General features: G+C 42.2%; 1 protein-coding gene across 1 annotated transcript; it reads left to right on the forward strand.

Annotated features, from left to right (window-relative positions):
* Positions 1-1,023: 1,023 nt before the first annotated feature.
* On the forward strand, positions 1,024-23,464 carry vimr2 (vimentin-related 2). Its single transcript, XM_066650026.1, has 11 exons — positions 1,024-1,123; positions 1,236-1,369; positions 1,704-1,845; positions 2,352-2,507; positions 4,862-4,981; positions 7,766-7,861; positions 11,565-11,702; positions 15,666-15,788; positions 19,524-19,634; positions 19,715-19,839; positions 22,452-23,464. Exons 2-11 carry the CDS (start codon positions 1,257-1,259, stop codon positions 22,492-22,494), a joined length of 1,167 nt encoding a protein of 388 aa, XP_066506123.1. The 5' UTR covers positions 1,024-1,123; positions 1,236-1,256; the 3' UTR covers positions 22,495-23,464.
* Positions 23,465-23,612: the final 148 nt, after the last annotated feature.

Here is a 23,612-nt window from a genome sequence, read left to right on the forward strand (position 1 = left end):
AACACCAACTAAAACAGGCGAAGTGAGTGTCCTTACCCTGTTTACCTCCATGTTACAGAGGCTCTTGAACACCTTTCGTTGGTGTCCTTACATGCCCATATTGTTGGAAAAGCGCCAGTGAAATGAGCTACAGATAACGGAGTGAGCGGATGGTCCTTTCCAAAGTGTCCGTTTAAAGTGGACAAATTTAGTCCATTTTCTGGATATTTTGGGATCTTTGGGCCATTTGTTCACAGATGTCCCACTGTACATTGAATGATTGCAGCCAAAAAACAACACACCTTTTCGTCATTTTGCATTAAATTAAGTGCAGCTTCTAGAGTTGTTGTCCACCATCTACGTCACAGGCAAGACGCCTATTAGAGTTTCCCAACACCGTTGAGGGGGCGGGGGACCAACGGTCTTTTAAACCTTATTCCTTGAATTAGTAAGAAATAACATGTTTTCTGACTCTCAATAAACACAAGTTAGGAACTCAACCACTGTATTTATTTGTTTGACACTTTCATAGAGCTGGTGCTTAGCCTTTAAACAAACCAGAATATGTTTTATACTTTAGATTCTTCAAAGTAACTACCTTTTGATTTGATGAGAGCTTTGCACACTTTCAGCGTTCTCTCAATCAGCTTCATGAGGTCGTCACCTGGTTCAGTGAACAGCTGTGGCCTCGTCCAGATTTAATTTGTAGAGCTGCTAGCAGCCTTAAAGTGTTTGAGACCATAAATTGGGTTGTGCAGAGGTAGCATTTTAAAGCATTGTAAGGCAAAAGTAGCTTTTTTGGTTTCTTTTTTCCTCCCAGTGCTCACTGTAGTAAACACTGTGACAGCTGGTTCTAATCTCCCATTACGTTTCTCTGTAATCCTGCTTTGCTCATTTCTCATTAAAATCTGTGGATTTTGACTTTAATTTGGGAACTGATTATAGCTTCAGTGATGACTTGATCATAGCTGTTTAAACCAATCTTTAATCTACTGTTATTTCCAGACTTCATCAAGAACAACCTGCGCACTGCACTGGTTCAGTAGAAGTAGAAGTTACTCGAATGCTGAAGTCCAACACAGACTGAAAGGCCGAGTTGTTTTGCTCTGATGTGAAACATTTTTCTGCTGACACCATTCCTATAGTTAGTGTGTCTTGGTCACAGTGATAGATGCTTCGTGTGAATGTGACATTCTCAGCTCTGCAGTGTATAAAGCCCTCAGGGTAATGCCACAGCCACCTTTTTTTACCTACAGTTGGACAGCTCCAGAGCAGACATGGCTTTGCTGAGAGTGTCATCTTACCGTAGGCTGTTTGAGGAGCAGCAGTGGAGTCAAGCTGCAGCGGTCAGTCAGCGATGTGGAGCTCAGATCCTCCGCTCATCTGCTAGGTCTGTTTTTACCATCCATCTTGTATTTTACATTTCTTCCTCAGTTACATAGAATACAGTCTACACACTCATCCCCACTGTATCAGCAGCTGCTTGTGAGTTTTGCTTGTAGTGTAGGGTGCCTAGGCCATAACAGAAAATGTAGTGTATTGTCTTTTATTTACTTTTTAAAAAATACAGTTGCATTCATTTGACTAGTAAATATTGATCAGATGACAGGATTGTTTTAGTGGTTGAGCTTGTTCTCTTCATAGGTGTTTTCTCACTCGTAATGTATTCGCCCATGGGTTAAGAACAAACAACCTTGACAAAGAAAGGATGGTGTGTTTGTTAGGGGTGGAGTGTCAGTGATGGAGTATCCTGAGCCGGACTTTGCGGCAGCTCGAGCTCTGACCCGGGCAGGCGTGGCACGGTTTACCCAGGAGCGCTCCATAATCGCTGCCCTCAACGATCGCCTGGCTGTCCTCATCGATGTGGTGAGAGTGGGAGAGGCAGCAGTTTGAGGCTGGGTGCAGAATAGTTCGCACACGTATGAAATGCTTCAGACACAGCACATCCTCGAGACTCTTCGTTCCTTCATTTCACTTTCATTATCATTTTCTATACCCTTCTGTGAAGGTGCTGCACTAGAATTTGGAACATTACTCAGGGGATTTCATGGCATTGAGGCAAGAGAATGAAGTGGCGCTACACTACAGCCATTGCGGGGGCATTTTAGACTCTTCCAGGCTGCACTTGCCATTGGGCATTGTGACCTTAGGTCCGTGTGTAACTGCTACAGAATTACATACAAAGTTTCTACACACCTTTGGGACATACATGAAGGTTGGGGAAGACTAATTAAACTCCATTACTCTAGAAACAGAAATATGGCCATAAAATTTACATTACAGTATATGCCTTTTTGATCAGTTCCAATTCCAGCAGGTCAATCAGTTCCTAGTACTCATAGTGTCATATGGTGTGTGTTTGTGTGTGTGAGGCCCGCTGCCTGGAGGAGGAGAATGAGTCTCTGGAGGCTCAGATCATGGAGCTGGAGGAGAGATTGGGAGTCAAGCCGAGCTCCTCCACCTCCCTCTGCATCAGCCCTTCAGACCCTGGCCTGGAAGCCGTCATCCAGAAACTGCGTGCAGAGAAGGTGTGGACAATCTGGCAGTGTGTTACTGTTATCATTTTGAATATCTTACATCACAGTACAGTATAGTTTTCTGAAGACTCCATTCGTCTCCATGCTTGAAAAATGGATATTTAAAGGTGAATAAAAGCCTTTCTTCTCTGAAATAGCAGTTATACTGACACCTAGTGTTATATTGGCACCTAGAGATTCTGTACTAAACGTATTTTAAATTTCATGTGGAGGTTTCCTCCCACAATCTAAAAACAAACGTTGGTAGGTGGATTGGCGACCCAAAGTTGTCCATAGGCGTGAATGTGTGAGTCCTGTGAAGGACTGGCGCCCCCTCCAGGGTGTATTCCGACCTTGTGCCCAATGATTCCAGGTAGGCTCTGGACCCACCGTGACCCTGAACTGGATAAGGGTTACAGATAAGCACAAGGGTTACAGATGGGCGGCACGGTGGCTTGGTGGTTAGCACGTTCGCCTCCCAGCGCTGGGATCTTGGGTTCAAGTCCCATCTGGGTGGAGTTTCCATGTTCTCCCCGTGTCTGCGTGGGTTTCCTCCGGGGGCTCCGGTTTCCTCCCACAGTCCAAAAACATGGAGGGTAGGTGAATTGGCTTCTCTAATAACTGTCCTGGTGTGTGAATGAATGTCTGTATGTGTGAGCCCAGATATGGATTGGCGCTCTGTCCTGGGTTAAACCCTAGTGCCCGATGCAGTCCTCCAGGTGGACGGTCGTTTCTGGTTGAGAGTACGCTGTGCGCGTTTGGCTGCCGCTTCTCGCCAGTGTGTGTGAATTGAGCGTTCTGAGCAGTGTAGATTGTAAAGCGTCCTTGGGTGTCTAGAAAGGCGCTATATAAGTATAACGATAATAATAATAATAATGGATGAATGAACATATACCACAAGCACAGTCTTAGAGTTCCATACTCGTAAGTAACTGAATGTTTATCAGGAATCTTAACCAGAAATCCATGATTTCCTGTTTTACTAAAATATAAATACTAGACTACACTGAGGCCAAATCCTTAGTCATTCATCTAAACCTAAAGAATATTGCCCATCTCCATCAACCAGAGCTGTAGCGGCAGCTTTGGAGGGTTTACACCTGGCATTAAAATAGGGGTGGGCGATATGGCTCTAATATAATAATGTGATATTTCAGGGTGTTTTGGTGATAACGATATTCTTGGCAATTAAAAAAGAAACACTGAAAAATAGTATTAATTTTATTAATGTCAAAAACAGACTACTGCAGCAAAATCAGTGTTATATTAATTATATTAAATCAAATATATTTAACATATTCATTTCTAACATAATACCGTGGTTTATTGTACGTCTGATATTTTATAACCAAACCCCCTCCATAAGTCCCTTCACTTCTGTGGAGCAAATTTGTCCACTTTCCACCACACTTCACCGTGTCTAAATGACGTATGCAGTATTATCGGTTACTGCATGACGTCATTACGTAAACGAGTCTGAATATTACTAATATAATTATATCCATGTCGGCGTGGGTATCCTCCGGGTGCTCCGGTTTCCTCCCACAGTCCAAAAACACACGTTGGTAGGTGGATTGGCGACTCAAAAGTGTCCGTGAGTGTGTGAGTGAATGTGTCTGTGTTGCCCTGTGAAGGACTGGCACCTCCTCCAGGGTGTATTCCCGCCTTGCGCCCAATGATTCCAGGTAGGCTCTGGACCCACCGTGACCCTGAACTGGATAAGGGTTACAGATAATGAATGAATGAATATGACACAGCCCTACATTAAAATCTGATCACTGTGATTTGATCATAATACAGTGAGAGTCTGGAGAGATCAGGTCTTTGACCCCCTGCCCTGTGTTCTCTAGTTCGATCAAAGGCTTCAGAGAAGAATCCTGCCAATCCAGGCAAAGAAAGGTTGCACAAAAGCCACATACTTTCATTCACATTACACCAGACTAAATGTTGTGTAACTGCTTATCCAGCTCAGGATGGTGGTGTTTCTGGACTCTACCCAGAATCACCGAGCGCAAGGCTTGTGGTATGTATTGGTTAACACAAAATTAAACATTTATTATTTGACCTAGATGTTTAAACAGCCTATTTGAGCCTGTAATGTATTGAAATTGTTTATACTGTGATTAACAGTTACAACTTCATGGCCATGGCAGCCCTCAGTGTACTGTACTTTAACTTTTCCCAGCAGCTTTTCCAGTTAATGTAAATATAGACAAATATACGGAGCATGCCTGTGTGTTTCTAATGAAATACTTTGGAAATGAGTGCCTTTAGGCATATCTGTGTTTGAAGCAACATACTGTGCTGGAGAACATGGTGGACTTGGCCTTATATAATGTGCATTTGTTTCCTTTATTACCCACTAGGCAGAGATTTTATGTGAGACCGAAGAGCTGAAGAAAGTATTACAGTCCATGCAGATGAAGTATGACAAGGTCGTGGAGCAACGGACTCTCGTCCAACTGGAGCGCGAGGATGTTGCCGTGGTAATGATGTGAATGCTGTAAAGTTTCTGTCTCTACTGTTACTACATTTCACCCAGAATAATTGCAATCAAATTCTACAGATCCAGGGAAATGTAATCTAGCTGTCTGCAGACATTATGTAAATTCCATTACCAAACAATTACCTTTAAGCAGCTGTTCAGATTGCTTTAATCGTATGCAATTTTCCATTTACTTTATATGTAGATGATCAGCCAAGACATGTTTAACTTTTTCTGTTTTGCACTGGTGCTACAAGACTCTACCCAGTAAACATTTAGCCGTTGATTCGACGTTGAAATAACGTAATGACTGCCGTCTAATCAACGTTCTCTCAAAGTTGAAAATGAAAGTTGAAAAGACGTCCAAACACAGACATTGGAAAGACGATTATTAGACGTATTTTGGACGTCCACTGACGTTATCGATTGGTCACCACTTAACTAACTTATTACGATGGATTTTGGACGTCCGTTGACGTTTAAAATATGTCCTTGACAGACAGACTACTTTTAGACCTATTTTGAACGTCCAGGGACGCTCCTTGTTTACTGGGTGGTGTATTTACACTATATGGCCAAACATTTTACACACTGGCTGCTGTCATTTTTTGATGAATAATGAATAATGTTGTTTCTCCCCATTGCAACAGTAAAGGCCTGTACTCTTCTAAGACAACTTTACAGTCTGTTTTAACACATTTCTAAAGGCATCTGATTGCCTTCAAACACATTAACATGAGTGAGATCAGGTGCTGATGTTGATGTTTAGTTCTGGTTTCCAAATGCCACTCCCAACTCACTCCAGAGAACACACTAACACAGCACCACAGCCCTTATACCCTTCCAGTCCATGCTTGGCATTGGCCATGCGTATCTTGGGCTCATATGCAGCATTCTGTTTTAATAATGCATTCCTTCCTTTGGTGAGATTACAAACGGTTTGCGCAGTTTAACCCCTGTCTCAGAACTGAGAACATCATGTGTTCCCACGAGAGTGGCCGGATTAAAATAGGATCAGCACTCAGATACATTCACGCCACTAGGTGTCAGTGTAATGATCCTTTTATAATGAAAAAAAAAGGATTTATCCTTTATAGAATGTCTTTAAGATGCCCAGTAAGTGCATTACTCTCACCGGTAGATGGCAGTGTTTTCCTGGGCTTTGGGACTAATGTGTGAATTGACATGGCCCTGGCTGCGGCCTGCCTCCAGCAGAGAAGACTGCCTGCTGCTCCAGGAGTGGCTCAGCACAGCTGCTGTTTCCAGTTCTGTTCTGGAGGACGTTGATTAGTCGTTCCACGCTGACTGTGGGCCAGCAGCTTTGCTGAAACATGAGCCGTCACTCCACACATGTCACCGCACATTTCTTCCAGTAAAAGAGCAGATGTGGGAAAGCTGTTACTACATCTCGTAATTCACTCTTTCAGCCGTTCATATCTCCCTGCCAGATGCAGAACAGAGTGGGGCTGGGCTCAATGGAGGACAGCTGAGGAGAGAGAGAGAGAGAGAGAGAGAAGCTGCTGTAAAATGCAGAGAGAATGAAAGGCATGGTGGAGACTCAGAGAGCAGTGAAAGACAGAGGTGACGGGTTCAGTAGTAACATGAGGAATGTGTTGAATCCCCTTTTTCATAACAGCGATGGGTAATTAGGTTCGCTATCTGCTTAGTGATGAAAGACGGTATACTAGAGAGGCCTTCTTCAATACCATATTTAAACTGCGTAAGGACGGTGCATGTAAACATCCGTTAAACAGTTTTCTCTCATAAAACATTTATGAAATATAACACTTTATTCAACAGATCTCTTGAAGGCTTCCATTGCAGTGAAAGCTTATTGTGATTGATCATGAATGCTTTCCAGACCCGCTTTATACTTTGGAATAAAATAGGCCCTGCTGAGAGGGATATATGTAAATGAGCTCCCTTCTCATAGGCTACCCTGCAGTATTCTTTGGACTAAAACACTACTTGTAGCTTCAGTTTTATGAATGGGTGGGACTGCATGACTTCAGGCTGGATAGGTGCATATATGTCCATTTAAAAAGCAATTACATCAAAACAAGAAGCTTAGTTGCCATATATGGACCGTATTGTATAATTTACCTACTACATCAAACAGTATTTCGACTCCACTTTAAAGACTTTTAGCGATATGAGCTTTCTAATGAAAACGCTGAGCTGAAATTAAAAAACATGGCTGCAGGCTCCGGCCTGGTTTGCATTCAGGCTTTTCGCACGAGGATGGTGCTAAAGCGTAAAATCGAGGAAGGGACACGCTAACGATTGCTAAGACTGTGTCTAGACTCCGTCCAGCATCAGGCTTGTGTTGGGATTGAGATAACGGTGAAAAAGCACCCGCTGTGCCAGCTCTGAGGTTTGGAGGAGAAAGAAACAAGCTTCCTCCACTTCCTCCACCACACTGGCACATTCACATGCAAATGCTGATTGCTCGGAGTAATTGAATTCATTGCCAATTAATCAGGCACTTAAGAAGCCCAGATGAGCTAAATAAAAACGGCAGTGTCTCACATGGGCAGAGGACAGGCTGTCTCAATGTGTATATGTGTGTGTTTGTGTGTGTGTGTGTGGCTGCTGGCCATGCATCCGAAAGCTCCTCCTGCTCGAGCTGCCTGCATTGCAGTGTGTAACAGCAGGTGGTGGAGAGGTGGAAGCTCAGTAGCTCAGCACTAGGCAGAGAGTGGTGGTGAAACTGACGGTTGTGTATTTGTGTTTGTGTTTGTGTGTGTGTGGTATCTCTCCTGCTAATCACCACTGCCCCCTGCAGGAGGTGGACGCCATCACTGCTGACTGTCTGGCACTCAGAGATCAAGTGTCCATCTATGAAGGGCAGCTGGCTGAAATGGAGCAAAAGCATCAGCTGGTAAGGAGGGACTCAACCCCTGTGTGCTTGACACAAGCTGCCTTCCCTTACACACTTCCACGCTGAAACTTCCAGGTGACCTTGTAACTCTAGGCCATGTCAGTTAACGTTACAATCAGAAATGATAAGGTGTTATTCTTTAATACTGCATTATATTCCCAGGTGTAGTGGAGGTCTAGCTGAGCATTTCAAATGTTAAGTGAAAGTTGTAGGAGAAGATGAACATTTTATTGCGCAGCACAAGTGTTCTGTCGCAGGGAGAACACACCTCACAGTCCTCACAGGCAGTGACCCGAAGCAGGGTTTGAACTCACAACCCCTGAAACCTGGAGATGTGTGACAGTGACTCTACCCCTGGGCCATAATAAGAAAACACAGATAAATATTCCACCAAAAACCATATATTATCATATGTAAACAAGCAGATACATTTTCAGTGGTAGATCTAGTTCTGACTTAGCTTTGTTTGGTAAGCCCTGTTCCAACACTAGATGATTGTGTGGCATTTTCTCTAATTCTCATTCATTAAACGTTTTTTGAACTCTGGTAAGCAGATGGTAGTCTGTGCAAAAAATGTAAAAAATGTACAATGACGCTGTTGGTGATTTAGGGTCTTCACTGGTGAGAATGTGGAAGAGCGCTTTTAAACATGGGTTGTGGTGTGGTCTCCTTTCTGACTGGATGAATCTGATGAGTAGTCAGTGTTGATATTTTTACTCAGTTCAAACTTCTTGAAGCAAATGTCTTCTTGTTATATACTGTTTTAATTTTTATCAGCACTGAATTATATAACTGTTATTTGGTTTTAAACTATTTAATGCAGATATGTATTGTCTCTACAAAAAATCATTTATATCCTCAATACTCCTCTGTGAGGAGTGTGGTGTGTTCTCCCTGTGTCTGCGTGGGTTTCCTCTGGGTGACTGTCTGTGAGGAGTGTGGTGTGTTCTCTCTGTGTCTGCGTGGGTTTCCTCCGGTTGACTGTCTGTGAGGAGTGTGGTATATTCTCCCTGTGTCTGCGTGGGTTTCCTCCGGGTGACTGTCTGTGAGGAGTGTGGTGTGTTCTCTCTGTGTCTGCGTGGGTTTCCTCCGGGTGACTGTCTGTGAGGAGTGTGGTGTGTTCTCCCTGTGTCTGCGTGGGTTTCCTCCGGGTGAATGTCTGTGAGGAGTGTGGTGTATTCTCCCTGTGTCTGCGTGGGTTTCCTCCGGGTGACTGTCTGTGAGGAGTGTGGTGTGTTCTCCCTGTGTCTGCGTGGGTTTCCTCCGGGTGACTGTCTGTGAGGAGTGTGGTGTGTTCTCTCTGTGTCTGCGTGGGTTTCCTCCGGTTGACTGTCTGTGAGGAGTGTGGTATATTCTCCCTGTGTCTGCGTGGGTTTCCTCCGGGTGAATGTCTGTGAGGAGTGTGGTGTATTCTCCCTGTGTCTGCGTGGGTTTCCTCCGGGTGAATGTCTGTGAGGAGTGTGGTGTATTCTCCCTGTGTCTGCGTGGGTTTCCTCCGGGTGACTGTCTGTGAGGAGTGTGGTGTGTTCTCTCTGTGTCTGCGTGGGTTTCCTCCGGTTGACTGTCTGTGAGGAGTGTGGTATATTCTCCCTGTGTCTGCGTGGGTTTCCTCCGGGTGACTGTCTGTGAGGAGTGTGGTGTGTTCTCTCTGTGTCTGCGTGGGTTTCCTCCGGGTGAATGTCTGTGAGGAGTGTGGTGTATTCTCCCTGTGTCTGCGTGGGTTTCCTCCGGGTGACTGTCTGTGAGGAGTGTGGTGTGTTCTCCCTGTGTCTGCGTGGGTTTCCTCCGGGTGACTGTCTGTGAGGAGTGTGGTGTGTTCTCCCTGTGTCTGCGTGGGTTTCCTCCGGGTGACTGTCTGTGAGGAGTGTGGTGTGTTCTCCCTGTGTCTGCGTGGGTTTCCTCCGGGTGACTGTCTGTGAGGAGTGTGGTGTGTTCTCCCTGTGTCTGCGTGGGTTTCCTCCGGGTGACTGTCTGTGAGGAGTGTGGTGTGTTCTCTCTGTCTGCGTGGGTTTCCTCCGGGTGACTGTCTGTGAGGAGTGTGGTGTGTTCTCCCTGTGTCTGCGTGGGTTTCCTCCGGGTGCTCCCGTTTCATCCCACAGTCCAAAAACACACACTGGTAGGTGGATTGGCGACTCAAAAGTGTCCGTAGGTGTGAGTGAATGTGTGAGTGTGTGTTGCCCTGTGAAGGACTGGCGTGTTGCCCTGTGAAGGACTCCCCACCTTGCGTCCAATGATTCCAGGTAGGCTCTGGACCCACTGCGACCCTAAACTGAATAAGCGCTTACAGATAATGAATGAATGAAGAAAATACGGAGAAATTTTATGCATTACCGATCAGAAGTGTTTATTATTAAACTATTAAAATCGTTCACTCAGGGATCTATTTATGTGCTTAGATAATGTTTAAAACAGTTAGTTAAAGAAAAAAGATAGCCTTAAATTTGCCTGGGAATTGTGATAGATGTGTTTAATTTTTATTTTGATTTTTTTCAAAACATACAAGCAAAAAAATAAACAAATAAAAAATATCAGTGTTAGCAAGCCTGAGTACTACTGTTTACTATTTTTTTTGTTGACTACACATTTGTTAAGACATACAATAAAGAGCATAAAAGATAATATATATAGTTTATTATAATATTCTGCCCCTATTCTACTGCTTTCAATGAAAACTAAGTCTTAAGGACTGCAGCTTTAATGTTAAAAGGTTTTATTGCTATCTCTGACCATTTCTGGTGGTCGGTGGCTTTTTCCAAATGATGTTAAAACATGAAAAAGCTAAAAATGTTCCTACAGTGATGATATGTACGATTACCACTTCAACCAAACGTCCAGTGGTAGAGTCCAGAGAAAAGACTGCTGTGCCCACTTTCATCAGCTGTGTGCACTCTCTATTTTGGTATGACATGAGAAAGAAGTGAGAGAGGGTGTGAGATAGCAGCCAAGAGTTGGCCTGGGTGAGTTAGATGTCACAGATGATAGAGCTTTGGCCCACATAATAAGAAGGGCTTTAAAAAAGCTTTCTCTGTGCCTGCCCCCCCCCCCCTCTCTCTCTCTCTCTCTCTCTCATTCTCCTTATCTCTGCCTTGCTTTCTATACCTTTTCCCCTGAACCCTCCCTATACCTCTATCTCCTGTTTCTGTCTCTCTTAGGTATTCTCTCTAGCTCATCATTCTTATCTCTACCTTGCCTTCTGCACCTTTTTTATTTTCCTGTGCCAGTTCTTTCTCTCTCTCTCCCCACCTCTCATTCTCCTCCCTTATTCCCTTTTTCCCTCCAGAGGTGATAGACAGACTGGTCGCTCATATCTGCGTTGGGAGCTAGGGGCAGAGTAGTGCTAGAGGCAGAGGAAACTTCATCAGTGTGTGTTTTTTTTCTCCCTGTATCACTGTGGCATCCCACATTTAACACACTCCCTCAGCGCCACGCTCCATAACTCATGGCTGAGAGCTGTTGTGGAATATTAAATGAAAAGAGACATGCACTTGTTTTTTTTTATTGACATCTACCATTATCAGGACATTCCAAACATCTCACATTCCCTTGGTACATCTTCTGCATGCTCATTATTAATGTTTAGGGGATGGCTTGCATATACTTTTCACAAGGGTGAGATTAATGAGCGTTGTGTTCGGTTTTAGAGGACCGTGTATTGCAACCTGAAGACAAACATGTAACCTCTTAATGTTATGTTGGTCCACAGAGAGTTGAGAGCCTTTCTGAACCTGAGACTGGAGATAAAGAAGCTCCTGGAGTGGCTCTGCAATTCCCCTCCATCGACATCACCCCAGCCATCATGGATATCAAGGAATATTACCACCAGCTGGCAGAGAGCCTACAGGTGCATTATGGATACATTTATAGTCTGTTCTTCACTGACACTAAGCCTTCTACACATTCTACGTTTGTTCAATCCAGTGCCGTAATTACCAGGAGTGTGCCCCTCCCCAACATATTTATTGGACGCCTTATATTATTTTACACATGATTTATGAGTCGCTATCATAACTTAATAATATACTCCAACATTAGCTTACATTAGGCCACCAACCTGACAGATACATAGCTATATATAGATATAAAACTATTAGAGCTAGGCCTTCAGTTCAGGCCCTAAATGTAACCTTAAAACAATACCCCTGCTGACTTGAAATGATTCTAATTATTCTATGAATTGAAATTATATCAGACTTCTGGTAGAACACAACAATGAAAAAACAGAACTAGTGACAGTGTTTACACATCCTTCTAGAGTAAACACAGACTTCTGAGGTTTATTTTAATTCTTAGGACAGCACTGAAAGCCTTCGGTTGCCAAGGGTGTTGATTAGGATAAACTCTTTTCTCAATAAAATATACAATGTTGGATTGCCCTGGAAAACTTGAAAAGAAGAGGTTTATAGGCAATGTAGGCGATTCTGGAGAACTACGCTTCTCACAGGAAGACAAACTGCCCTCCTATCTATTATCTATTAGGCTAAGACTGTATGTTTGAGTAAGAAACGACTGTAACTTGTACATGGTTGACGGTTAACTTGTCTGTAAGTTTTTATTCGCAATATGAATTACCACAGAAACTCATGTGTAACTTGAAGTGTTTATTTTGTAGCACCTTCGGTCTGTGTTTTCTTACATGAGGTTAGCAGACTCCCAGATTTCTAGTCAGTTCCAGGTATAGTTCAGGATTGTATTCAAAAACACTTTTTTATATAATTCATAAATATGTTTTCTCACCATTCGCTATGAGTGATGAGCTCTCGCCCCTCGTTGTATTCTTAGCTGAACCTATGTGTGCTTTTAGGTCTTTTACACCTTTATTTACTACACAAAACATGGGAATTTCTTTTTTAATTCATCCGAGAACTTACATTTCCGTTTCGGCATAGCTGCTCGAGATGAGGGTCGGTACATGAGCGTTGCCTGACGTAAACAAGGACTACTGACGTGCAGACTGACCAATTAAATGTTTACAGAGAAGTTTATCGACCAATAACGGTAGCTCTACAGTCAGACCGTCCAATCAGAAGATTTTAGGCTACTTCACCAGGCCCCCTTCTCACTCAAGTGAACCAATCGGAGTAGGGGAGGGCGGGACTAGTTTGTGAACGAAACTTCTCGAAATTCTATGCAAGCTCTAGAAAAACTAAATCCCGGACGTTTGTGAAATTCTGCCGGGACATTTAAATCTAAAAAAGACATGTCCGGGTAAAAGAGGACATCTGGTCACCCTATGCTATCCCTGCACCATATGTGGGTAATACTGACTTCTGCCGTTTTATCCACTTAAGGTGGAAATGTCTCCAAACTCGGGAGACAGCTAACTGCATTAGTGAAAGTGCTACAAACGTAAACAGCTCAAGTTACAAATGAGTTTCTGCTGTATTTCTCTGCTATTATGACTAAGTTTTTTGCTCAAACACTTGAACAACTGTGTTTACTTTCAGTTTCGTTTTGAGTCATCTGACGTCAACCCTGGCTGTCTCCGAGTGGGAAAAAAGTAATTTGGCAAAAACATGCAATTCTGTTCGTTTCTACTACTGTTATTTATTTACAGTGTTTCAAAGTTTTTGTATGAGGTTTCACTTCAAATAACATTGGATTAGATCACAAAATATAAACTAAATCTGCCATTGTATTCTAAATAAACATGTATTATTTCATCGTATTTTTAAAGATTATTATAATTAATACTAATTTTTACTATTATAAGCAGTTGAGTATATTGCCATTGTACCAAAATAATTTTTATTAGTTGGTTTATATATTGTCCATTTTGGCCCTGAACTAAATGCTGAGCGTACTGTGACTATCAGGGTTTTATCACTCGTAGATCCTAGAGATGAGAATATGAAGATAAATAAGTGTCTCATGCTACTCATTAAGTTTGTTACAGTAATATGCCATGTAGTATATTATCATCAAAAATGCTTATGTTTTTAACTACCAGACACCATTGACTAACAATTTCTGAAAAGATATCTGAAAAAAAGAAAATCCTAGAATTCCTAGGAGTTAGAACTGTTTTCTCACAATCGTAGACGTTCCCTTTAAGTAATGTAACTATAAAAGTAGGAATAGAGCCACATCCTCATCTCTTTTCATGCTTCTCAAAGTTCGGAGGTCTCCCAATTAGCAAATGGTGTGAAACAATACTCTGAATTTTATTTAAAAAAATATTGGATTGAAATTATGAGCATCAACTTTAATTAAATTTTAAAAAAAAGCAAAAAAAAACTCTTTTACGTCCCCACTGTCCATGTTTACAGCACCCAGCTACAACCACACTGGGTCTAAACCCGAGATTTCACACACTATGGTCAGACTGGAGTGTGTGTTTTTCTTTCCCACTTTACAAACTCCGTAGGAGCTCTGTCCACTGCTGCTTCCCAGCACAGAGCTCTATTGTGTTCTCAGTGGTTTATGAGAAGAGTGGGCTTCTCAGAGGTCATCCTCTAGCACTAGTGCCCTCTGACCCCTCTGCCCCAAGAACAGCAGTTTTACACTGGGGTCACAGTCAGTAATCACAGCCCTGAACTCCTTCCCAGGGGCATGCGTCTGGAGAGGGAAACTGCTCTGGGAGGCTGGTTTCTAGAGACTCTAAAAAAGCCTTCTTATCTTGTTGTGTGACCATGTATTTAGCTGACAAATGTTATCTGAATCTTCCATGTCTTGTAGAGTATCCACAAGGGCCAAACAACAATTCTCATGCTTTACTAATAACATCTAATAAACCCACACACATATCCAATAGGATTTATTAAACTACACAAATTAACATTTGGGGCGGCACGGTGGTGCAGCAGGTAGTGTCGCAGTCACACAGCTCCAGGGACCTGGAGGTTGTGGGTTCGATTCAAGCTCCGGGTGACTGTCTGTGAGGAGTGTGGTGTGTTCTCCCTGTGTCTGCGTGGGTTTCCTCCGGGTGACTGTCTGTGAGGAGTTGGTGTGTTCTCCCTGTGTCTGCGTGGGTTTCCTCTGGGTGCTCCGGTTTCCTCCCACAGTCCAAAAACACATGTTGGTAGGTGGATTGGCGACTCAAAAGTGTCCGTAGGTGTGAGTGAATGTGTGTGTCGGTGTTGCCCTGTGAAGGACTGGCGCCCCCTCCAGGGTGTATTCCAGCCTTGCGCCCAATGATTCCAGGTAGGCTCTGGACCCACCGCGACCCTGAACTGGATAAGGGTTACAGATAATGAATGAATGAATGAATTAATTAATTAATTAACATTTGATTAATCCCCAACAGATCAGCTTTCTTTTATAAACGGACAAGGGTAGATAGATTTTTTTGAGGTAAATGTTAGCTGGAATAAGAGTTGTTTGGGCTTAGCTCCTGTAATTCATGGAATTCAATGGAAACAAACCACAAAGACATGATTTTAAACCTTTGTGTGTATGAGAAAGAAGCCCTAGGCCTTGTTCTGAAAAGTTGCCTAAAATTTATTGAATTCCTCCCTTTTCTGTGTTTTGTTCTCCTCTCTCTTGTTGTGTACCAGCTGGATCCTGGACCTAGAATAGAGTCTGGGCTTCATTACCATCGCACAAGGTGTAATTGTCTCAGTCACAATTGATAGTGATTGGGTCCTGGACTGATGATAATTACCGGCGGATTTTTGGCTCATCGCTGTGGCTTACCTTCATTTGCTTTCCTTTCACTGATATTTATGTTTGCCTTAATTGGGAAAGAGGGCGAGCTAGTGTAAGTGGAGATAAACGATCCATCCCCACAGTTCGCTGTATACACCAGAGTCAGTTTTACATGGTGGGTCAATGTGAGTGATTGAACTGGACTGTGTTGTGTTAACAGTTTGAGCCCAAGGCTGCCATCACAGCCAGAGGAGAGGGGAAGGAGAAGCAGATGGGAAAACCGACAGGAGGGAAAGTGAAGGACGTCTCCAAAGAGATGGACGTGAACTCTCTAAAGGATCTGGTGAGTAACTCTGCCCTTAAGTCCAGTGACCTGATCTTTCAGCACAGCTCTGGGTCATTTTCACACTAAAGATTCCTCTAGATCTGGAGCCCACTGAGGCTGGATGCTGCTTCAACACCAGATATCCGCCTCCGTCTCTTGCTCTAATGGTGCAAAGGTGTGGTCAGGAGCTCTGAGAGTGGTCAGGAGATTGGAGGAGGTGAGGAGGGGGCTCCTCTATGTGTGTGAATGACAGGCAGCGAATAAGACAGGAGTGTTCCTGCTGACCAAAGTGTTTACACTGAGAAATAGCGCTGGGAGTTGTGAGGGCTGCAGTGTTTATTTCTCGCTCACTGTCTTCCATTATGAACAATACATTTCATAGTCTGCCATCACTTGTCTCCCCCCAGTAAACTTCATAAACTTCACACATTCGAGCAGGGCCCCTGGAGAGCCACGGTAATAAAACCTTACCTGTCAACTGCACTTTCACTGAGAGAGATCTAAGTTTTGGTTTTGTTTTGTGTTTTTTGGAGAGAAAAAAAAGAGGGGGGGGGGTGCAAAGACAAAGTCTTAGCCCCGTAATGCTATTTACTAGAGTCAAAAGTTTTTGACACTTGCTCATCCAATATTTCCTCTGTTGTTGCATTGTGTCTGGCTCATAAACACCACACCACTATACCCTTTTCAGCAACAGTTGGTCACTGAGCAGCTTATCCTTAGGCTCATGTGCAGCTGCTCCAGAGCGTCCCATTCCATTTCATGCTTTGCTATGGAATTTATTAGAATGGGGCTTGATTAAAAAAAAAAAAATTAAATGAATTAATTAGAAGCTTTGTAATTAATTAATTGAAATTAATCACATTTTAATCACATTTCAATATTTAGCATGAGAGATATTGATTGAAGTTTGGTTGATAAATGAATCAATGAACATAAGCTTAAATTCAAAATCTTGTTTATTTTCCCACCAGTCTACTCCCAGTGAATTGTGGTAACGAACGGTGGAAGTGCTCCTGTGATATGTAAACTGCTTCCTGCATAAAGTGCAAATAACAACATTTTTTTTTGTACTTCCATCTGGAAGTTTCTTGTATTTAAATTTCCCATCCACCACCGTAGTCTGTTCCGTCATCTCCGTCATGTTCATCACATTGTGCGTCGTTGTAATCTGTACGTCTGGAACTCATGCACTGAGAAACGTTCCATGGTGCAAAGTGCGATTAAAATGCGTTAAATTTTTAGATTTCGTTATTTTCCCCGTAATTAATTCATCGAAATTAACGCATTAAAGTCCCACCCCTAGAATTTATACATGCTGTACCTGACCAGTTGAAGATCTGTGTCCACACTGGGTGCAGCCTAAAGTAGCTGAATTCATTCATTCTAAACCATGTCTACAAACATTTGGAAATATAGTATTGGGCAAAATTCAGATCAAATTCAATTTCTGGTTAAAATGGTCGTTAAAGAATGTGTGAGTGTCGCCCTGCGAAGGATTGTGGCCCTCTCCAGGGTGTGTTCTGTCCTTGCATCCAGTGATTCCAGGTAGGCTCCAGACCCACTGCAGCCCTGAACTGAATAATCAATTACAGACAATGAATGAAAGAATGAATGTATTAAATACAAGATTCTCTATTCTCAGGAGATATTTCCAAAGAGACGATACAGATGATAACCTGTTTGCATTAGGAAGAGTAAAATCGGAGTTTCTAGCTCTAGAGTTAAAGGGACTGTCTATGATTGTGGGTAAACGCAGTTCTGGTTGTTTACATTCAGACGCTAAGAGTCTTTTAAGATGGAATGGAGCGTTTTTTAGGGGAAAAAAGACTGTTGTTTGAATGTAGCACTTTTGTTTTGTCTGTAATGCAGTTAGCCGTCTCCTGAGTTTGGAGACATTCCAACCTTAAGTGATCCGAAACAGCAAAAATAAGTCAATATTACCCATATATAAAGCAGGAATAGAGCAATATCCTCATTTCAGTTCATGCTTTTCAACAAAATAGTTGAAATACAAAAAATAGAAAAGTCTAAAAATAGTCATGATTTGTCTGCCATGCCTAGCATACCAGACTGAGACCATTTGTTTTGTTTTTTTTCATTTAGACATCAGGGCTTCATAAACACATTAAACCATTTTCGAGCAAGAAAACTAGAAAATGAATTTTAGAATTTTAAAAAAATGTATTTCTTGTTTCATTTCTGGTTGCTGCAAATATAACATCAAAAGGAGAAGATTAAAAGATAAAAATTCTATTAGTTGATTAATCAAATAATAGGTTTGTCTTAATCAATTACAGAAACAATCATAATTTAAAGCCATAATATCGACAGAGAAGAGTCATCTGAGAAGGATTTCACCATGACATGACTGAGAACCATTTGTCGCCCTCAGTTTACATTCTGGAGGGCAGGAAAATCATCAGTTGGTCACGGCTGACACCTTTTCATTTGCAATAACAAACACAGCAGTTTGGTTCTAATTATACTGCTGTGGTCATATACCACTCGCAAAATAAACGGTTCCTCAGAAACGGCACTGCTCTCGTAACACTGCATGTTTCTTCCTTAATCTGCAACACACAAATCAGGATGATGGAAAGCTCGCTTTTCACCTCTCTTCATTTCCTCCACTTCTTCCCTTCTTTCATTGTTTTTCACCATCTTGCACTCTTCACTCACACTCTTTTTTTTGCTTTCTACATATCTCTGTCTCTCTTTCTGTCTCTCTATCTGTTTCTCCTTCCTGCTTTAATCCTGTGGCCTGTGATGGGTGTCAGCAGCCTGGTTTATATTATATAGAGGCCGCTTTCTGTTATTATGTCTCTAGACAGTGGAGCTTCACCTTTAATTAGACAACAATCCAAGAAAGAAAGAAAGAACAAAAGAAAGCCTCAGTTGAATTAGAATTTTAATAATGGTTTTAATACTACTGCTCTTATATTTATCTATAATTGAGCTATAATTCATCTGATCTATGTTATGAATGTATTTTTTCCCTAAAGTACTTAAACGTTTGTAAAATACATTGAGATGCTACTAATATGAAATTTACTCTGGAAGTAAAATGAACTATTATTAAATGTAGCTTGGCAACACAAACAGCTGTTTCTGGTAAAATCAGGCGTCCTCTGCTCTGTTGTACGCAATAAAGAATGCATTACTGCTTCTTCTCAGACTAAGGACAGACAGACAAGCTTCATAGACCCCAGCCCAAAACCCAGGGCCTGAATGATGGCCTATTGTCCCTTTAATAAAGCTGCTATGAGCCTCGTGTGATCTACCTGAAACCTGAAAGAGAAACAGAGCCCACACTCTCCATCCATCTCTGCCAGTTGAGTGTTTAGCTTACCTGATTACAGTAATTACTCACAGGGAGGGACTGCCCTGAGGTGGGGCAGACTGCTCTCTGAGTTCTTTTTGTAGTAAGGACCATCGGCGACCTGAAATTCCAGTAGGCTTCATAAGAACACGCATGCCTTCGTAATGATGGAGTAGGCATCACTCACTGACGGACAAGCTGCAGTGTCAACACTGTATGCCTTTGCACGCCGTGTTTGCCTGACTATATGTATAACTTGGGCTGGGTGTTATTGTCCAGTTACATCTGAATTTGAATTTTATAAAGTGCAAGTTTAAACGAATTGTCTATAATTGTCTTGTGTGTTTAAGCAGGAATTGTACATGATTCAAATCAAGTTCATTTCTTGCTGCTAATATCCGTCAAGCATATAATCAGAAATGTTTTGTGTCTAGATTGCTGAGCTGCAGAAGGAAGTAGCTGAGCTAGAGGAGTGTGGTGAGGAGCTGGAGGCTGAGATTGAAGCAAAGAAAGAGGCTCATCTGCTGAAGATGGAGGAGCTGGAGGTAAGAAGTCATTACACTGATACCTTCCACACTGCAGCTCTAACAAGAAGCAGCTGCTTACACACTCTGTGTGTGTTTAGACCCTCATCTGCCAACTGCAGGAAGAGGAGGCTGACCTACAGGAACAAATAAAAGAGCAGGCTGAAGACTACGAGGAGCTGCTCAGTGAGAAAATGGCACTGGACATAGAAATCGCTGCCTACAGGTAACATTCAGTGCGATGAGCCCAGGATTTATGAACGGCGAGTTTGGTTAAGACTGCGATTTGGTTTATCACCCCATTAAAGACACAGTCAATCATTTTCTCACATATTTTTCTTCATGTTATGAAACGGACATCACACTCAAACTCTCTACTAAACCTGTTTTAAAGGAACACTAGTTAAGGGGCAGTGTATTGGTTTCCAACCCTACACCAAGAGTTACATAGTACAGTTTCTGCAGTGCTGAGCCTGGAATAACAGTGAGAGAGGCTCTATTCTCCCTATCACATGTCAGTGAGACATCACAGTTATTTTCTATGCAGTAATTTTAAGGGAAAAATACTTACTAGTGTTCCTTTAAACATGGTCATGTGGGGGACCCCCTCTATGGAGAATAAACTAGTTCATTAAGCCACCTCAAAGCAATATGACATCTAATGTGACTCATGCAATTTATATATAGAGAAAAACAACAGATGTATGTTGCAATGTATATTGGGCTTTAGCTAGGCTCAGCTTAACAATGGATGATATATTCTTCCAGATCCAAAGGAGTTCATCCTCCTCTTTAAAAAGCAGTAGCTACTGTTTACAATACAGTATCTTTTTTCCATCAAATACGAGGAAGTGTCCAAGTTCCTGCTGTGTTAAATTGAGAGTCCCAATAGGAAGAGTGAGAATAGGAAAGATAAGGTCATTGTATAGGAGAGCACCTGAATAAACCACTGTTTGGATGAAGGCATTCCTAAGAATAACAGCCGCACTGATCGCAGGAAACAGCACCCATCTGCCGTTGTAGAAAGCATGATGCCATTTCCTTTCGTTTCCTTTATCCTTCAAGACGCGTGCTTCCCCACCATGTCCGTATTGTCATGGTTCACCTGTTGGTATGCAGTGTGACGCATGCAGCTCTGTGTGACCTCCTGTGACAGGAGTTAGCTGCAAGGCAGCAGCAGAACCGCGCCAGAGGAGCCTCCTCGCAGGATGTGGCCACTACGGATACAATGGCTCATTAAATTGGATGGAGGGGAGCTCGACCTGTCAGGGCTTTTTGTTTTGGACAGAGTCAATGTTAATGTTAGAGCTCTGTGCATATAATATACATTTTAACAACGGCAGATGGTTTTTAAACTACATATGAGTACAGAATGTTATCTCCAATTTAGCAATACTATTAAAAAAAAACATTTACACACCGTACTCTGGACAAAAATGTAATTAACAACAATAATTAATACATTTTCAAGGGGGGGGGGGTTATTTTCTACAAACCAGGACGTCTGGGTTATGTGGTCGGTCATGTGGTAGTTTTATTTTTTATATCTCCTCCTGAAAATGTTCTACCAGGAAGTGCATGTTGTCAAAGCCTGACAAAGGTAATGTTTGATTGATTCTTCAAATGCACTTATTTTTTGTTTTGCAGCTCTGAAAGGGTTTAATATCTGAGGGAACATTAGTACTTTGTTTTTTGGGACACTGTGGTAATTTACCATGGCAACTGTAGTACATTTAGCCTTGTAGTGTGTTTAATACACTAAAGAGACAAAAAAGATTATGCATTGCTTAGAGCAGCTCTTTTTTTACTTTCTTTGCTTTTTTTATTTATTTTTTAAACCGTTCTCTTCCAGCGAACTGTCACTGTGTCATCCATGCTTACAATACATGAATAACGTATTTCACCTTTGGCTCTAAAGACGCCAGTGACACCACACCAGTGAAATTTCCTGAAAGCTGTTTGACTGAAGGCACGTCAGCAGGCTCTCCGCCATGTAATGTTCTTCTTATTTGAATCAGCAGTGTTTCCAGTATTACTCAACACAGACTGAACGCAACTGTGCTGAGCTGATATCAGAAGTGGTCCCAGAAGGCCCAAGGCAAATTGACTCATCACACACAGTAGCACAGCAGTCTAAACGGTATTAAAGTTTGAATATGTCCAAATGTTTGATTCATTCATCATCTGACCGTGGTACCGACGGGGGTTTGTTATCTCCGTGTTGCTACAGGAAAAGGCTTTCCTCGTCTGGGGTAGTTTTAGATTGGATTTTGGAAGATTTGCTATGATTTGATATTATCATTAGCATTCTTTCAGATCTGATAACCACTCCAGATCAAATGTACTAAATAGAGCCAACAGAGAATTCAGCTGGATGTTAATTTACAAGCTGTGTGTGCTGTTGAGTGCTATGTAAGCAGTGTAGCTCCTTAATGTGGTCAGTGCTTTTGGACGTATTTTGTATAAGGGATTTAGTTTAGCAGTATAAGGCTGGTAGGTAGTTAGACATGCAGGTAGGCCATTCTCTCTGAATGAAATAGCTGTGTTTTATGCAGTCCTACAACTGCCACAGATGACTTTTTTGGGTTGATTTGTTGAAAGACCCACATGACCTCTATTTTGACCACTTTTAAAGTGCAACAAAGTGTTTTGTTCTATTTGAGTGGACTTTCCCTGACCTAACACTGCTCTGGAGAAGGTCAAACTGTGACTGAAGTCAATGCTGTGGAATGAAGTTTGAAACATTGCTCAGCCATGAGTGTCCCTTTGCCCTAGGCTAGGAAAAAAAAAAAAGACTGCAATGTGACTTGAGTTGTTTCAAATCTTCCTGTGTCCCAGGGGTTTGGTGGAGGAGGAAGAGGAGAGACTCTGCTACCTGTGAGTGGACGAGGGACGAGAGACGGGAGGGCGAGAGAGAGAAAGAGAGAGAGACTCTCCTGTGGATTGCTGCAGAAAAAGTGAAAAGCTAATATAGACTTTCTTCAGCCGTGAAAGTGAGTCAGACAAGCTAAAAAAAGGCCAAGCATAAGACACACAGCCATCTGACCAAATGCAGACTTCAGACAACAGATAAATGACATGTGGCCTGTCTTCCCAGACCGCTGATAATGTTTGTAACAGTAGTTGATATGTAATCTCAAGCCCTGAAAGACAGCCCTGACCCTAGTGGGAGTTTCAGTAACTAAACAAGAGAACTAAGCAATGGCATCCAGTTTTTAAAGGCAGGAATTCAGCAGCCGTTATTTTATCAGTGAGAATGATGTAGAGGTCTTCAGGTCAGCACTGAGCAAGTGCTGCTCTTTAAACCTACTGTACAGCATCACACCCATTCACTCAAGTTTAATCCTGTTGAATCAGTCACCTTCTGATTTACCATCACCCCACACTCAAACACTTATCAATTACAAGCTCTTGATCTCTGCCCTCGTTTAAACTGTCCAGGCAACTCCTGAAGACCTAACCTAGTACAATTATGTTATCGAGATATCTACTATAGTTTTGACTATTTTATTTAAATTGCTTGCTTCAAAGAGGTGTTCCATCCAGGGTTTCAACTTGCCAACATGTCCTCATGCAGCACTGCAGAAACTGCACTATGTTACCTTTAGAGGATGGGTAGGAAACCCTGCACTCCCACTTGATTTCAGGACAGTGCTGAAAAAGTTAATTGCACTCTGCAACTAAAGAAAATCGTATGTTGCTTTAAATGTCTCTTTCCTGTCACCACTGTCGTAACAGTTCTCTGAAACAGTTCTAGAAAGGGTTTCTCTAAAAAACATATTGATTCTAAATGACTACATTTGTAGAATTTTGAAATGTCCCCTTTAAGGGTTCTGTCACTCCCTCTCTAACTGGCAGTGTGTTTCAATAGACTCCATCATTTTTCCTGGCTGTTTTAAGTGTCTACTATAATGAGCTTGTTAAAGCCTATGATTAAATCCTTTACTCATTCTAATTCATTGTTTATGTCTCCATTTTCCCCAACCACCACATTTTTAT

The sequence above is a fragment of the Hoplias malabaricus genome, chromosome 17 (genome assembly GCF_029633855.1).
Source record: "Hoplias malabaricus isolate fHopMal1 chromosome 17, fHopMal1.hap1, whole genome shotgun sequence".
Classification (NCBI taxonomy): domain Eukaryota; kingdom Metazoa; phylum Chordata; class Actinopteri; order Characiformes; family Erythrinidae; genus Hoplias; species Hoplias malabaricus.